Raw genomic sequence first — 18,708 nt, 5'->3', positions numbered from 1 at the left:
AATTAATCAAGAATCAATTGGGAAAAACATCTGCCCCGCATGTATCTGAAATAAAGTACACCCGGTCGCTTTGCCTCTTGTCTCTGCGACTTGAGCCATGATTGTTTATCTTGTTCCAGCTCTCACTAACTCCCAGTAACAGCAGTGAGGAGTGGGCGAGGGAAGCCAAGCCTTCCCTTCCCCTTCCCCCATCGCCATCGCTCCCCCACCCCCCACAACCGTGTGAAGACATTATTATTGGCTACAATTCCACAGTCTCTGCTCATTTCATCCTTCAAGAGTATCTCACCTCATTGACCATCCTTCCCACATGTTCACCTAGACAGCCAGGCGTGACTTTTCCCTTACCCTACTTGCAGGCAAGAATCGAGCAGGAATCCTGGCTAATATTCCCTTCCTCGTCCAGGCTTCCTCATGTCAATTCCAATCCCCCACCCACTTCTCTAAGGAGACATGGAATCCATCTCAGTCAGTATCACACTGATCATAGATTCACAAAATCATAGAGTGCAGAAGGAGGCCATTGGACCCCTCCTTCCTGTGACAGCTAAGCAATTAATTCTAGGCTCTTTCCCAATAGCCCTGTCTTTTTTTTTTCTTTCAAGCATTTGTTCAATTCCTTTTTTAAAGTTAGTATTGAATCTGCTTCCACCACCCCATCAGGCAGTGTATTCCAGATCACAACAACCATAGAGCCATAGAAATGTTACAGTACAGAACAAGGCCATTCGGCCCATCTTGTCTATGCCAGCCCGAGGACACCCAGATGCCCTTTCTAATCCCATCTTCCTGCACCCGGCCCATAGTCCTGCAGCTTACAGCACTTAAGGTGTAGATCCAAGTACTTTTAAAAAGAGTTTAGAGTTTCTGCCTCTACCACCAACTGGGGCAGTGAATTCCAGATACCCACTGCCCTCTCCATAAAAAGTTCTTCCTCATGTCCCCCCTACACCTTCTGCCACTTATCTTCAATCTATGTCCCCCGGTTCTAGAATTCTCCACCAAGGGAAACAATTTTATCCTGTCCACTCTATCTATTCCCCTCATAATTTTGTACGCCTCAATCAAGTCACCTCTCAGCCTTCTTTGTTCTAAGGAAAATGACCCCAACCTATCCAATCTCTCCTCGTAGCTACACTTTTCTAACCCTGGCAACATTCTTGTAAACCTCCTCTGCACTCTCTCCAGAGCTATTACGTCCTTCCTGTAATGTGGTGACCAGAACTGCACACAATACTCCAGCTGTGGCCTCACTAGTGTTTTATACAATTCCAACATTCAACTCACCATTAAAAAAAATTGTTTCTGCATTTTTGCTTTACCAATCACATTAAACCCATCTCCCTCTGGTTACTGACTCGCCTGCCACTAGAAACAGTTTCTCCGTATTAACTTGATCAAAACCGCAAACAAAGCTCCTCTTAACCTTCACTCCTCCAAGGAGAACAATTCTAGTTTTTTTAGTCTCTTCCATGTAACTGAAGTTTCTCATCTGATGAATTGCACTCAGTGAGAGGGACCATAGTTTAATTAAGCCACTTTATTGTTTGTCTTTCTTATGTTGAATACACAAAGCTAAAGCCATTAGAAATCTCACACCCAAAAATAGTCCACCCTGGATGCTGGGAAGAGGAAACCGACTGGAGAGATTTGGGGCATCTCTCATTCAAGTATTTTTTGTTTTTCCACAGATCTGAAGTGAAAGGTGAGCCATGCGGACAAGGTCAATATTTGGCCCGGGGGTTGCCAACCTCCAGAATTGTCCTAGGGTCTCCAAAAATTACAGGTTCAACACACAAGAGAGATATCACAGGAACATTAAACAGCATTGTTTGTGTTTCATTTCCTTTAACATAAGAAATAGGGACAGGGGTAGGCCATTCGGCCCCTCGAGCTTGCTCTGCCATTCAATAAGATCGTGGTTAATCTGACCTTGGCCTCAACTCCATTTCCTTACCCATTTTCCATAACCCTCAACTCCCTAGTTCAAAAATTTGTCTATCTCAGCCTCAAGTATATTCAATGGCTCAATCTCAGAATATTCCAAAGAGTCACAACCCTCTGAGAGAAAAAATAGGAATCCCCCTATTTTGAAACTGTGCCCCTAGCTCTAGATACCCCCATGAAGTGAAACATGCTCTCAGCCTGTCAAGGCCCCTCAGAATCTCATGGGTTTCAATAAGACCACCCCTCGTTCTTCTAAACTCCAATGGGTACAGGCCCAACCAACTCAATACTTCCATTTATTAGTTATTAAAATAACGGCAATGGGGGAAGGAGGCTGTTTGACCGGGTGGGATGGATGGAGGTGGGAGGTTATGTGATGAAACCTCCAGGAAGATGTCTAAACAGAGTTGGGAACTTGAGTTAGGCTGATGAGGGGGTGAACAGAATGTGAGCTACATTCCTGCTTGTAGGGCTAAATAAATCAAACAACTCTCTTTGAAGAGATTCCAGGTGTGTTTAATGAGCTTTTGTTATTGATTTCAACACTACAAACCTGGCTAGAATAATCTGGGTTGATATCAGTGTGCAAAGTGTCTACAAAAAACAGTAATCAGGTTTATTGTAAAGCTCTTAGGAAAGCAGTAGTTTAGTTGGGTATAGAAGATGCCCCCTCACCACCCCCCCCTTACTGCCCCACCCTCACTCCCCTCTCACCTCCTCCTTCCCTTCCCTTCCCTCTCCTGCTCTGCGTACCTCCCAGTACCTCTCCATGTCCCTATCCCTCTTCCCTCCCCCTCTCTCCCCATTCCCCCCCTCTCCTCCGTCACCAGGGAGATGGGCTGCTGGAGGATTTTGCTATGAGATAATACAAGTGTTCAGGTTAAGGCGGGCGAACGGAGATTTAAAAATTTAAAAGAAAAGAAAAACAAAGCATGTCTTTTGGTCGCTCAGTGTGTGGGTTTGCTGCCCCCTCTCCATGTTCAGTGTGTGGGTGCCCTACCCTCTCGATGCTTAGTGTGTGGCTGCACTGCTGTGTGTAATACTGAATCATTCAGCTTTCCGGGTCCCATCCCTTCACCTACACCTAAATAGCCAAGTGGTTATGGTACTGGGTTTGTAGCCCCAAGATCAAGAGTTCAAATCTCACAATGGCAAAACTATGTAACTTCATCTGAAACAGATGGAAACGGGTTTGTACTTGAAAGAGTTACACCTCAGTCTATTGAGGGGAAATTTTATTCCCACTCGCCCATCCATCAGGAAAACTGACAGGATCGGTTGTAACCCTGGTTTTATATGCTGCCATATTTCAATCTCCCTTGCAGTCAACACAATTAGGTGCAGTTTATAACTAGCATTCCACACAATCCTGTGGGATTCCTGCTTGGCAATTACCCCTCCCACCCCGCACTGCAGACTCAGTTCTGAGAAAGCACCTCTTGATTCAGTTTCCCTACAAGAAAAGTCTTACTGTGAATTAGATAACTTTTGAGTATCTCCCAGAAACTGAAATCTGATCCAACATTGACTGACTGCTATAAAAACAAAAAAACTGCGGATTCTGGAAATCCAAAACAAAAACAGAATTACCTGGAAAAACTCAGCAGGTCTGGCAGCATCGGCGGAGAAGAAAAGAGTTGACGTTCCGAGTCCTCATGACCCTTCGACAGAACTTGAATGAGTCCAGGAAAGGGGTGAAATATAAGCTGGTTTCCTTCACCCCCCCCCCCCTATCGGCATTCCGTAGGGATCGTTATCTCCAGGACACCCTGGTCCACTCCTCCATCACCCCCTACTCCTCAACCCCCTCCTATGGCACCACCCCATGCCCATGCAAAAGATGCAACACCTGCCCCTTCACTTCCTCTCTCCTCACCGTCCAAGGGCCCAAACACTCCTTTCAAGTGAAGCAGCATTTCACTTGCATTTCCCCCAACTTAGTCTACTGTATTCGTTGCTCCCAATGTGGTCTCCTCTACATTGGAGAGACCAAACGTAAACTGGGCGACCGCTTTGCAGAACACCTGCGGTCTGTCCGCAAGAATGACCCAAACCTCCCTGTCGCTTGCCATTTTAACACTCCACCCTGCTCCCTTGCCCACATGTCTGTCCTTGGCTTGCTGCATTGTTCCAGTGAAGCCCAACGCAAACTGGAGGAACAGCACCTCATCTTCCGACTAGGCACTTTACAGCCTTCTGGACTGAATATTGAATTCAACAACTTTAGGTCTTGAGCTCCCCCCTCCATCCCCACCCCCTTTCTGTTTCCCCCCTCCTTTTGTTTTTTCCAATAAATTATATAGATTTTTCTTTTCCCACCTATTTCCATTATTTTAAAATATTTTTAAATCTTTTATGCTCCCCCCACCCCCACTAGAGCTATACCTTGAGTGTCCTACCATCCATTCTTAATTAGCACATTCGTTTAGATAATATCACCAACCTTAACACCTATGTGTTCTTTTGTTCTGTTGTTTGTGACATCTTTTGATGATCTGCTTCTATTACTGCTTGTTTGTCCCGACAACCACACCAACCCCCTCCACTTCTCTCTCTCCCCCCCCCCGCCCCCCCCCCCCCCCCCCACCCAAACACACACCTTAAACCATCTTATATTTCACCCCTTTCCTGGATTCACTCAAGTTCTGTTGAAGGGTCATGAGGACTTGAAACGTCAACTCTTTTCTTGACTGACTGCAGTTTAGCAACAGCTGAATTGACTCGCACACACAAATCTACCGTAAGAAACAGCCTCTGTAAGTTTCAGATATTATATCATCTTTGCTTCCAGAATAGTGACCATCAGCTTAACATTCCTAAATACTCAGAACAGTCCACCTTTAATGTCTCCAAGGTACACAAGGGATCCTTCTTCAAGTGAAAGTCAGTCAGCTCTAAATAGCTTCTATTGCAAGTTGTATACCTATACGTACAATATATTATGAGTCTTACACTTATTGTTATTATATATTTGTCAAAGTTTTTGTGAACTCCCATATGCACATTTATAATGGGAACTTTCTATGTAAACAGGTCACATTGTTATTAAATCCTCCCACCATTGGTGGCGCTCTGGTGCCCCTGTTTTCTGTCTCCTCGCTCTTCAAACTCCAATCAACCCAAAACAAAAACAGAAATACCTGGAAGAACTCAGCAGGTCTGGCAGCATCGGTGGAGAAGAACAAAGTTGACGTTTCAAGTCCTCATGACCCTTCAACAAATAAATATGTTCTAATCATGAGCAGGCATTCATAGCAAGTTGTGTTACACAAGTTTTTCAAGAAGCAGTGAGACACGGGATTGTAATGAACTTTCCCTTGTATATTAAGTTTGTGTTCTAAGTACTGCTGCTGTGGAAAGTATTGACCACAAGGAGAGATAATTACCTCAGAAGGTGAACAAGAAAATTCAACAAACTGTTGAAGGGTCACGAGGACCCGAAACATCAACTTTGCTCTTCTCCGCCGATGCTGCCAGACCTGCTGAGTTTTTCCAGGTATTTCTGTTTTTGTTTTGGATTTCCAGCATCCGCAGTTTTTTGTTTTTATCCAATCAACCCAACTTCCCTGCTTCCCAAATTCAGTTCAAATCATTCTGAATTATCTCTGCTGCCTCTTTTGATTCCACTGTCCCTTCCGTCACTTTCTTTCCTATCCTAAGACATTGGTGCCTAAATTATTCTTTATGGAAAGGTCAAAGATTGAGTTGAGGTCTACCGGGATTCAGAGCATAAGATCTACTCTTGTCCTGGTTGATATTTATCCGTCAACCAACCACCAACCCGCTGCCCTCAAAAGAATGACAGATTATCTGGTCATTATCACATTGATGTGATGTTTGTGGGAGCTTGTGTACATATTGGCTGCCACATCTGCTTCATCACAAATTCCAAAAGTACTTAATTGGTTGTACACAGAGGTCATGAAAGGCTCTATATAAATACAAACCTTTTCTTTCCACTTCCTTTGAGTCCAGGCCTTAACTGCCTGTGGTATCTGACCTTAACCTGGGGCCCACGTGAGTGTCAGGATCAGGGGGGGAAGGAACATAGAGGCTCAGGAAATGCCAAGAAATGGAAATTCACTGCATGGATAACAGGAACTCACTTCACTGTTTACACACCATGAGTCATACCATTTACTGTAGATAAATAAATTACAATCTAACTGAGCAGAAAGCTGCTTCTCCTCCAGATCAAACAGGAGAAATGGCTGAATCAAATCATTGGTGAAAAAGCAGCTAATGTGAGTCCCGTTAACAGTTGAGCTGCTGGAAGTGTTTCTTGGAGGGACGGTGGAGGTGCTATTCCACAACCTCCTTACTCATGTATTTGGTGCACTAAAGCCATTTTCAGCCCCTCCCACCACCCATGCTTAATTTAAAATGTATGAGACAATATAAGACCATAAGACATAGGAGCAGAAATTAGGCCATTCGGCCCATCGAGTCTGCTCCGCCATTCAATCATGGCTGATAAGTTTCTCAACCCCATTCTCCTGCCTTCTCCCCGTAACCTTTGATCCCCTTACCAATCAAGAACCTATCTATCTCGGTCTTAAATACACTCAATGACCTGGCCTCCACAGCCTTCTGTGGCAATGAATTCCATAGATTCACCACTCTCTGGCTAAAGAAGTTTCTCCTCATCTCTGTTCTAAAAGGTCTTCCCTTTACTCTGAGGCTGTGCCCTCAGGTCCTAGTCTCTCCTGCTAATGGAAACATCTTCTCCACGTCCACTCTATCCAGGCCTTTCAGTATTCTGTAAGTTTCAGTCAGATACCCCCTCATCCTTCTAAACTCCATTGAGTATAGACCTGGAGTCCTCAAACGTTCCTCATATGTTAAGCCTTCCATTCCTGGGATCATTCTGTTGAACCTCCTCTGGACCCCCTCCAGGGCCAGCACATCCTTCCTGAGATACGGGGCCCAAAATTGCTCACAATATTCTAAATTTGGTCTGACCAGAGTCTTATAAAGCCTCAGCAGCACATCCCTTTGCATATATTTGCATGCATATTAATAAACCCAAATAATTAAACAACACAGCAAAAAAATACAACCGTGGCTTATTGGGACAAATGTACCTTAGTCAGAAAGTGGTAAGCTCAAGCCTAACTGCAGGCTGAGATTTAGTTATGTGACCTATCAGTGTATTGCTGAAGAAATGTTGCAATGTCAGAGGAGCTATCTTTTGGATACAGTGTCATCTACCAGTTCAGTGGCACATCACCAATTCTATAATATTGCTTGAAAGTGTTCTTTCACTGTCCTGGCCAACACCACCAGAAATAGAAAATGCTGGAAAAACTCAGCAGGTCTGGCAGCATCTGTAGAGAGAGAAACAGAGTTAACGTTTTGAATCCATGTGACCCTTCTTCAGAGGTGCTGGGGATATGGATCGGAGGGACCAGGGCATGCGTTAGAAACTGGAAGGAGCGTGTGTCAATGGTGCAAAGAAAATTTGGCATGTGGGAGTGACGCTCCCTCTCTATTGTGGGTAAGAACCTGGTCATCAGGTGTGAGGCACTCTCGCTGTTGCTGTACGTGGCCCATTCCAGACTCCTGCGCGATGGCGATCACCCGAGCCATATTTCGCTTTATCTGGAGGTCGAAAATGGATCGTGTCTGCAGGGACGCAATGTACAAGCCTCTAGATAAGGGGGGAAAAACGTGCCCAACATCGCCCTCATCCTGATGGCCACCTTTTGTGTGCGGCTGCATCAAGCTGTGCGTAGACTCTCAGTACGCAAACACCAAGTGTCACTTTGTGCTGAGGTTCTACCTGTCCCCAGTGTTGCGAAGGATGGGTCTGGCCACCCTGCTGCGGAACGCTCCAAGTAGTTGGACCGTGCCGTACCATCTGTCCCTCGTGGAAATATTTATTCAGAGAAACACTTTTGACCACAAGTCCATCAGGCAATGGTCGGCACATAATGTCCTAGAGGCCCTGAGGGAAAAGGAGATGGTGGATCCTATCGGATGGTTCCCTGAGCAGACTGTCAAAGTCATTTGGCAGAATGCCTCATCACCCGAGCTTTCCAACAAGCACCAAGGCGCAGCTTGGCTGGTGGTGAGAAAGGCCCTCCCCGTCAGATCCTTCCTACACGCCAGGAGTCTCACCCCCTCTGCACATTGCCCTCAAGGTGGCTGTGGTGGGGACGAGACAGTTGTTCACCTCCTTGTGGATTGTGCCTTTGCAAAGAAGGTCTGGAGAGAGATGCAGTGGTTTCTGTCGAGGTTCATCCCGAGCAGTTCTGTAACACAGGACTCCGTGCTCTACGGGCTGTTCCCAGGGACACACACCGAGACAAACATCAACTGCAGCTGGAGGATCATCAACTCGGTGAAAGATGCCCTTTAGTCTGCCCGGAACTTGTTGGTCTTCCAGCACAAAGAGTTGTCCCCGACCGAGTGTTGCAGACTGGCACATTCCAAGGTCCAGGGCTACGTGCTGAGGGATGCACTAAAGCTTGGGGCAGCCGCCGCAAAGGAACAGTGGGGAAAGATCGCTGGTCTAAGACCTTTCTGCCATAGGGCACCGAGGGACTGGGAAAGGTATAGACCCCTCGGGCTGTACGACTCACAATGAATGTATGTATTGAATTCTAATTGTATTATAATTGTATTGAAGCACCTCAGAGTGCAACATGATGCATGTTGATAATTCCAATACCAATGCACTGTCTGATTGTCTGTAATGACCATATTGAAATGATTGTAATATTCATTGTATTGAAGCACCTCGTGATCCATGTGTAAAAGTTGAATCTGATTGTACTTTTTGTGATGACGATTTAGAAATGTTTTGTAATGTTCGTCCAGATATTTTATGAATAAAATATATTTTTCAAAAAAAAAATCCTGCCCCATATGCCCAAAGATCTGTGGGTCTAGAATCGGCCTGTTCAGAATCGGCCTGTTCAGAATCGGCCTGTTCAGTCACATGAAGACCCATGGCAGAAACTCATGACCCTAATAGATGTCATCCTTGAATTGAGGGACTGCCAACAACTATGACACAGTGTAGAGAAATCTAATCATGTCCATTTATAAATACAACACAGAAATATTAACACAGATAGCTTTATAACACAGATATCTTTATACAGATAGCTTTATAACCTTTAGCCAGTGTTTGATTTTTAGAGGTCAGTTTTCCAGAAATATCTCCCCATAATTACCAATCAGACAAATTCAGTAACTGGTCAAAAACTTAATAAGAAAACATTTGTAGTTGTGTTTAAATGTTCACTTACCTGGTCAAAGAAAACTTTCCAGTGCTATAGAAGGAGGCAGCGATGTACATATAGAGGAGAAGGAAAAGCAGAATAAGCTCACAGTAACATACATATATAATGCCTACTGGTCTACCTAATATATATATAACACATCTGGTCTAGCTCATGCAGATAATATATTCTTGAGCACCTAATGTATATTGCACATACTGATGTATCTAATGCAAATACATAATGTAGCAATGTTCTGATTTAAACAAGATGGAACATATACAATAAAATAGATTGAGAATGTTTAGCTTACCTTTAGTTTGGGCAGTTTTAATCACTTGAATCTTCTTAGGTGGTTATAGGAGACAAGGATAAAATTTCTACCTGAACTGCTCAAGTCTAGAGGGGAAACTACCTGGTATTAGTGTGTTGGACACCTTTCCCCCTTAATATTGGCCCAACGACAACTTACATGTATATAGCACCTCTAACTTAAAAAAATCACCCCAAGCTAAGTCCCATTTTATTAATTTTCCACTTTCTCCTTTTCAAACGGCATCCCTGTTTACACTTGGACTAAACAATATCTAGTCCCTTCAACTTGACTGCTGCAAATCAGACAAGAGTGAGATGAATAGTCTCAGTCATTTTTTATCACTGTGGTCATGAGTGAAACATGAGATTGAGAGTCCATTAAAATATGAGCCCCTCCTACCCCCAGCCTCAGCATTTCAATCCAACAGAGATGTCACACTAATGAAAGATTTCATTGATCTAAATGCTCTCACTTGCCTTAATGACTCCTCCTCCCTCTCTTTTAGTAACCAGTCTGAGGCCACGAAGTATCAGTGTTATTAACCTGATCAGCAGCACCACATTGCCCATCTCAAAAAGCAGAAATCCTCACCTATCCTCATGTCACTGGGATTCTATCTCAGCCCCTCATCAACAGTAGACATTTCTCTGTCCTGGACAAATCTGATCTATCTGCAGCAATCTCAATAATTAAAGAAAAAACATATTTCAGATCATCTCAAGTTCTCTGTGAAAGTCCCTTTCAAACCCATTAAGCTGCAGTGGTGACATTTTCTCCAGATCCTGAACTGTATCAGAGTTCCTTTCTGTTCAATAAAGATCAATGGTGGTTATCCAAATCCTCCACTTCCCGATTGTAAAATAGAATTCTGTTAAACAGGGCTCAGGGTCTGAACACTCCACTGTGCTCAGGGAGTAGCGCACTTCACTCTGAATCAGAAGGTTGTGGATTCGATTCCAATTTAAGAATGTGATCTAGGCTGATACTTCACTGTAATACTGAGGGAGTGCTGCACTGACAAAGATGCCTTTAAGGTTGAGGCTTTGTCTGCCGCTTCAAATGGGCATAAACAATCCAATGGCACTATTTTGAAAAAGGACAGGGGTTCTGTCTGGTATCCTGGCCAATATTTACCCTTCAATCAATGTCACTAAAAACAGAACATCTGGTAATTTCTCTCATTGTTGTTTGTGGGAGCTTGCTGTGCACAAATTGGCTGCCACGTTTCACATATCACAGCAGTGACAATAATTGCCTGTAAAATGCTTTGAATATCTTAAGGTTGTGACAGGTGTTTTATAAATGCAAGTTTGCTCTTTCCTGCTTGAAGCTGAAGTAGTCACTCTCAGCCTGGGTGGAAACATATGGCCTACGATTGCTTCAGGGCGCCCAAGCTCAGGACCAAAAGGTCTAAACTGTTGATGCTGCCTTTGCTCAATGTTTGTAGACATGTGGGTATCAGCTGAGGATAGGATCAGACTCCGCTGTGAACGCCATATGGGTTGAACAGCCCAACACTCACTGGTCATCAGCAGTCGACAGGAGCGAGATGCTCATGGACCACAGACTCTGTGAAACCAAAGTTCAGCACGAGTCAGAATAGGGATAGAGAGAAAATAGTATGGAACGTTGAGTAGGAAGGGTGCCACTCAAGCTTATAACACATCCCGTGGGGCAATTTCAAATTAGTTGGAGGCCAGATCAATTAATATTACATATTAAAAGATCTCAGGATGATTTTGCTTTCTCCTGTCCGTCTGTGTCCTTATGCCAGCAATAATTTGTAATGGCTCAAAAGTGAAGGTCAGGGCATCACATGTTGTTACTGTGTGATAAAATTCATAGTGAGGAATGTATATTGAGATTAACCGAAACATTGCTGATAATTAATTTTTCTGCACTCCAATTTCATCCTCTTGCAATGGAGATGCTGCAGTTGGGGAGGGCAAACGGTGCCACAGGCAGCCTCCAGTTCACCTCCCCAAATGGTCACTTTCCACATATAAGCCTAGATTGTGAATGGTGGTTAGCTTTTTGACCATAGGGGGCATCGCATCTGAGACACGTCATCTCACCCAACAACCACACATTCACACTTTACAACACCAGGTAGTGATTAGAAATGAGAACCCCCATCAGTTTCCCTTCTTTCTATCCACGGGGCACTGAAAATAATTGAAGAATAAAATCCACTCCAACCCCTATCCCAGTGAAACTGTCTACTCAACATCTACTGGATTAAACATGCCTCGATTTCAACCAGCAATAATCAGCAACTGATTACAAGAGAACAGTGCTAGTTATATATTCAGATATTGCCCCACACTGGCTCTAAGTATTATAATGAAATCAATAAGTGCTGTTCACTTGAGAAAACATGCTTCATGTATTAGAGAGATCCTTACACAGAGAAATCAATTGCAATCACATTCTTGGGTTGCTGCAGCTTTTCTCAACAATAAGTGGGAAGCATTTACTTCCATTCCTTTGTTACAATGCTGGGTACTGAATCGTTACACCGACATCTCTATCACAGTACTTAAAGCTGGAGACACTAAAATACCACTCAATCACCCAATTTTCCCCCTCACCCATTTTTCCTGCACTAAAATCTAGCTTTGCTAAATTTAAGATTTATAAAACAATCTGTGGCTTCGAATGCATTTAAATATTGTTAATAGCCACAGTCCTCATAAAAGTGTTTGGTAAACTTTATTTCAGTTGGCATTAGCTGCATTCATGCACATTGTTTTCTGATACCATTGTAGCCAAAAATCACACATAGTTCTTCTGGCTCCCCTAGCAAAAATAAAGTGTTTGCCAAAGACAATTTGATGACTGCAGCATTATTCTCAATAGAAGAAACATAGAGACAGCAGAGAGAGCGAGATTGAACAGAGATACAGAAACCGGGTACACACAAGAATACAAACATGTGCACGCACAGATTCATGAACATGAAAACTGTGAAAGATAGACAGACAATTACAGAGAGAGGTTAAAACAGAAAGAGGGAGACTAAAAAGGACCAAGCGCAGATACACATATAGAGAGGGGTTTAGGAAAACATAGATAACAATAAAAACACTTTGTATACAGTAGGGTGTCAGAGCTTGCTGTCTTTATGAGCTCCATAAGTTTACAGAAAGAAGCAACAGGGCCACACATAATGATCAACTTTGCTTTGCCAATAATTCCAGGTATCACAGCCCACTTATTCTAACAGGTCTTGGTGTTTTATTTGGGGTTTTATCCATCAATGAGCAGTAAAAACAGCCCATTTCAAACTTCCAGGCCCAGGGTCAGTCCTGTGAGTAAATTCAAATGTAAGTATGGTTGAGTTACCTGGGGATCCAGGGCTGGTTGGCTGAGCTGTCTGTTTGGACACCCCTAGTGCAGCAGAGACACAGATGAAAATGTAGACAGAGCAAGAAAATGAATGACTCAGAGGCAGTAGTAATGCAGAGCAAAATAACAGGAAAATACAAAGACGGGTGCAGAGAAAGACTGAGAAAAGAATGTGGGAGACACAGGCACTGGCACAGGGACACTGACACACAGAGGGACATTACCACGGATACTGACAGAGAGAGAGAGAAAGAGACATTACCATAAATACACTGACACACAGGCACTAGCACAGAGACTGACATACAGAGATACTGAAAGAGACGTTATCACAGAGCTACTGGCAAATAGAGACACAAACACATAGGCACAGAGATAAACACTGTAGACGTAGAGGTTGAATGGGGAGACAGAAATCGGTACACAGATTTATACAAGCACACGAGTGGACAGATTCGTAAACATGCACACTGAAAGATACACAGATTTACTGAGAGAGGTTAAACCAGAAAGTAAAAATCTAAAAAGGATCAGGCACAGATACACATATGGTGTGGGGCGGGGTGGGGGAGTTAGAAAAACATAGATACCAGCAGAACTGTATACGACAGGAACTTTAAAACATCGGTCACACACAGGGACGTTGATAGAAACTGAGAGGTACTGACACAGAGGGAGTCACACAGGCAGGCAGACTGTCATTGTCATTGATACGGACAGTGACATAGGCAGACAAACACACTGACAAACTCACGCATAATGACACAGACAAATACAGACAGGGAACTGAAACTCACATCCTCTGTACCCATTGGCAGTCCCTCGGCGCTCTCCAGTTCCACGATCCCGTCCCCCTCGGCGTTAACAGCCACTGAGGGCTCTGGGTTGTACGGTTCCCTCTCTCTCTCCTCCATTCCCGCGGATCGCTGCCCCGAACGGAGCCTGGGTTCAGCCCCGCTCCCTCGGGAGCTGCTTCTTCATTCTCCGCTCTTCACTTCGGCCTCTGTGGATCTGGGAGACAGGAAGGGAGCAGCGAGTCAGACAGCCGCCGGCTACCGACTGATCTCAGTGACCGGCCCCAGAATAGAGACTGGAGTCAGTTTTACACAATGTCTGCAGCCTGATCCCGGGAGTCCCCCCAGCACCCACCACCCCCACCACCCCCAAACACCCAGCAACCGGTACCTCCTGCCCGGTACAACAGGACCCGGACCGGGGACCTAGGTTTGAATGGGTCATTTTCTCGCATTTGTCACGGATCGTCAAAAGAAACAAATGAAACAGAACCTTGGAAACAGCGTCTGGTAACTGATGCTATTGGTGTAAAGTTTATTTTAATGAAAGTTCCGGGCCAAAGAAAACAAGACCCTAGAAATCATGATAACGTTCATCAACCAATTATTAATTCAATACTTTCTACTCAAACATTTTATATATTTTGGACTTGTACCTCTGGCTGAAGAATCCTCTTCAACATTAAGACTGGATTAGTTACAAACCGCATCTCTCTGAAGGGGAAAAACAACAATAAAAATACCTGGAAAAACTCAGCAGGTCTGACAGCATCTGCAGAGAGGGACACAGTTAACGTTTCGAGTCTGTATGACTCTTCAACAGAACTAAGTAAAAATAGGAAAGGGGTGAAATATAAGCTGGTTTAAGGGGGTGGGACAGGTAGAACTGGATGGAGGGCCAGTGATAGGTGGAGAAGAGATCTGGTTAACACCTGGAATCCGCAACCCTTCCCAAATGGGTTAAGCCTGTTGGAAGCGGTACCTGTCCTGGGTCGGACTTTGTCCCTATCGGCCCCAGCTCTGTTCTGTCTCCGGCTCCTCCACACACTCTGTTCCCAGATTCCGCTTCTCAGCTCAATCACGCCACGTGCAGTCAGGAAGAAGTAAAAACTACAACTCTTCCTGGGACTTCTGGAGCACATCAGCCAGGGGAGCTGTGAATACAGGAGCAAATCTCTCTCCTCCTCCTCCCCCAACAAAGGTCAAATCACTGCCAACTTTGAGATTATACAATCACAAACTAACAGATTGAAGCCTATTTAATTAACAAGGGCTGTACATATTAACATAGATAAACTCTTCGGTGTGTGAGATAAACCTGTATATAGGAATAAAAAGCCCTTTTATCTGTCTGTAATCTGAAGATATAATGACCCCGGTATGATACATTCCGTTTCTATTTAATTTTCTTTATTTATAATCAGTGCTGGGCACATTTAGACATGAAGACAATAAAACAAAAACATGCTGGAAAAGTGAAATAAAAACAAAATGCTGGAAATGGCATATCAAAAAACATCCACAGGAGAGAAAAACAGATAAACTTTTAGGTCGATGAACTCTCAGAACAAAGGTGAATGGTGACGGCTCCATCGTCGAATTAAACACTGGAAATATACAAAACAAAAACAGAATTACCTGGAAAAACTCAGCAGGTCTGGCAGCATCGGCGGAGAAGAAAAGAGTTGACGTTTCGAGTCATGACCCTCCCTGGAAATATACCAACAGGTTATCAGCATCAGATGAATTAACACGTTTATTCTTTTTTATCTCTGATGTTGAGGGAGGGATTGTCTCTCATCACACTCCGTAGACAGATGATAGGTTGGGATAGCTTCGGGTTATTATGATTTGAGCTTGGTCACTATAAATTTTGTGCATTCTCAGTGGAAATGACAGCCTGTGTTCATAGGTGATCTATAATCTTGGTGATATGAAACTTTATGAACACCGTGTATAGGATATAATGTGCTACGAGCAATCCCCCTTTTCTTGTTTTAACCTAGATATCAGGTCAGATTTGACCACTTCTCACAAGGGAGATAACTTCAGCCAAACATTACACTTTTCAGAGAAACATAGGAACAGGAGGTGGTCACTTAGGCCCATGGTTCCACCATTCAAGGAGATCATGGCTGATCTGTGACCCAACTCCACAGATTTAACTTTGTCTCATATCTCTTAATATCTTCAACAAACATAAATCTATCAATCTTGGTTTAATTTAAACAATTGATCCAGTATTGTTTGCAGAAGAGAGTTCCAAGCTTCTAACACCTTTTGTGAAGTGTTTCCTAATTTCATTCATGAAAGATCTGGCTCTTATCATTTGTCTATGGCCCCTAGACCTAGAGTGGAGACAATTTTTCTTCATCTGCTTTCCTTCCTATCTTGAGGATGTCAATGAAATCAATGATTAACCTACTAAATTCCAGGAAATTAAACACTGTTAATCTTTCCTTGTAGTTTAACTCTTGGAATCCAGGTATAATTCTGGCAAAACTACACTACACTCCCTCGAAGGTCAATATAGCCTTCCTAAGATGTGGTGCCCAGAACTGCTCTCAGTATTTCAGGTGTGGTTTAACCAGGGCTTTGTATAGCTGAAACATGATTTCTACCACCTCGTATTTTAATCCTCTAGAAATAAAGACCAGCATTCTATTAGCTTTTTTGACAACTTTCTGTGCCTGCTCATGACATTTTAAAGATCCGTGGATTTGGACCCCAAGTTTCTTTGGACCATCACTGGAGCTTTTCACCATTTAGGAAATACACTTTTCTATCCTTCCCAGGTCTAAAGTGCCCGACTTCACATTTGCCTACATTAAAAACCATTTGTCACAGTTTTTTCAATTGACCTAGCCTGTCAATACATATTTTAAATTTTGCATTTCTATCTAGACTGCTTCCAATATATTGGCAAGTCTAGATATGTGATTTTATATCCTATCATCTATGTCATTAATGAATACAGTGATTAGCTGAGTTCCCCACATGGATCCTTGTAATACCGCTAATCACATCCTGTCAATTAGAATAGAGGCCTATTATCCCTACCCTCTTCTGTCCTGCTATTTTCCTAACCAGGTCAATAATTTGTCTTCAATTTCATGAACTTCAACTTTAGCCAACAGTCTTTTATGAGGGATTTTATCAAATTACCTTCCATAAACTTTTTAAGATGTTCTGTCACCCTATCCTCAATAAGACAATAGATGTCAGGAAACTGGTTTATAATGTCCTGGTTTCCTTCTCTCACCTTAAACAGCGTAGTTACATGCACAATTTTCCAATCTAAAGAGAATGTTCCCGAATAAAAAGAGATTTAGAAGATTATAATCAGCACACCTGCAATGTTCTGATCTACTTCCTTTCAAACCCTGGGCAGGAATTCTCTGGTCTTGGGGATTTACCATTCTTTAATGCCATTAATTTCTCCATTACTGTTATGTTGCTTGTTGTTTTTTATGACCCTGATTCAATCGTAGTGTCCTTGGGATAGCTGGCCTCTTCCTCTACTGTGTTCCAGAGTTCAGGGCCTCAGCAGCTGAAGGCGCTGCCACCAATGACGGAGCAATGAAAATTAGAGATGCGCAAGAGGCCAGGACTGGAGGAACACAGAGTTCTCGGAAGGTTGTGGGGCTGCAGGAGATTACAGATCTAGAGAGGGGCAAAGCCACAGAGGGATTTGAAAACAAAAAAGAATTTTAAAATCAAGCCATTGCCAGAAGTTTGACTGATTGGTGACTCAATGAAAAGTGAACAGGATCAGTTCTTATGGCACATCAACAGTGAAGAGCTTTGTAATCAAAGCATCAGGATGCAAGTGACGTTACAAACCAGGCAAATGAAAAATCAAACTTAACAGTGCACTGTCCTCCATTTCCAATTTTTGGAATTCTCTACTTGAGAGTTATGGGTGTTCTATCAATGAATATATTTAAGGCTGAGACAGACAGATTTTAGATCTCTCAGGAAATCAAGGGATCTGGAAAGCAACAAGCAAATGGAGTTAAGGCTGATGGATCTAACACAAAGTAATTGAAATGTGGAGCAGATTCAAGGGTCCATTTGGTTTACTCCTGCTCCTCTTACGTTCTTAGGTGCCCAGACTGAGCTGTGACATGCAATTACCTCAAGATTACCTATGTCTTGTAGCAATGGGTCTGCAAATTAATTTCTGGTTACAACTGAGGGACAACTGTCCCTGGCTCCACAAACTCAGGTTTTTTTACAAGCCTGTGTCCTTCAATACAATCTTTAAATAAAATTATTTTTCAGATAAAACATGGATTTTTTTGGAATATAAACAAAAAATGTTGGAAATGCTCAGCAGGTCAGGCAGCATCTGTTAAGAGAAACAGACTTGATGTTTCAGGTCAAGTGACTTTTCATCAGGACTGAAGGTGGTTAGAAATGTAATAGGTTTTGAGCCAGAGAAAGTGGGGAGGAAGATCTAAAGTGAAGTTCTGTGAAAGGGTGGAGGGCAGGAGATATTAAGTTGCAAAAGATTTTATGGTGCAAAAGTCAAAGATAGTGGTAATTGATATAGTAAAGAAACAAAAGGTATGTCAAGATGAGGTGTGAAAGACTACATAGTGGCCATCTGAATGTAATATGAAGGATTAAAGAATGAAATGAGATAAGAACGAACCAACAAAAACATAGAACAAGATGGAGACAGAGGTTATGATCTAAAAATGTTGAGCTCAGTTCCAAGTATATTGAGTCCAGGAGGCTGTAGAGTGCTGAGTCAATTGAGGTGCTGCTCCTCAAGCTTCATTGGAACAAGGTTAACAACACTACTTCATGCCCCAGTTCCTGTAAGGACTATGCCATTTTCCTAGTTTCTTGGTCTGCTGTTTCTGTTCCAACAATGCAACCTTCCACACTAGTGCTTCTGATATGTCTTCCTTAACCCTGAACCAAGAATTCCCCTCCCCACTGTGGTCGATAGGCCTTTCCACTGTGCCTGATCTATTTGACGGGCTTCTGCTCTCACCCCTTCCTATCCCTCCCAGAACATGATAAGGTTCCTCTTGTCCACACCATCCACCCCACCCACCTCTGT

General features: G+C 43.2%; 1 protein-coding gene across 5 annotated transcripts in view; it reads right to left on the bottom strand.

The window, feature by feature from the left end:
• The window catches only part of rhbdl3 (rhomboid, veinlet-like 3 (Drosophila)), an 86,171-nt gene extending 71,485 nt beyond the window's left edge, over positions 1–14,686 (bottom strand). For 4 of the 5 annotated variants that reach the window (XM_041216971.1, XM_041216967.1, XM_041216969.1 and 1 more), the window contains exons 1-2: positions 13,638–13,949; positions 9,204–9,227 (exon numbers count right to left, since the gene is read on the bottom strand). In XM_041216971.1, the coding sequence (XP_041072905.1) occupies positions 9,204–9,227; positions 13,638–13,754 (141 nt within the window). In that variant the 5' untranslated portion in view covers positions 13,755–13,949. Of the gene's footprint in view, positions 1–9,203; positions 9,228–13,637; positions 13,950–14,616 lie in introns of those variants that run through there. The other variant, XM_041216968.1, reaches the window with a different exon arrangement.
• Between the last annotated feature and the right edge of the window lie 4,022 nt (positions 14,687–18,708).

This window comes from Carcharodon carcharias, chromosome 22 (assembly GCF_017639515.1).
Source record: "Carcharodon carcharias isolate sCarCar2 chromosome 22, sCarCar2.pri, whole genome shotgun sequence".
NCBI lineage: Eukaryota > Metazoa > Chordata > Chondrichthyes > Lamniformes > Lamnidae > Carcharodon > Carcharodon carcharias.
This window is presented reverse-complemented; position numbering and strand designations above follow the sequence as displayed.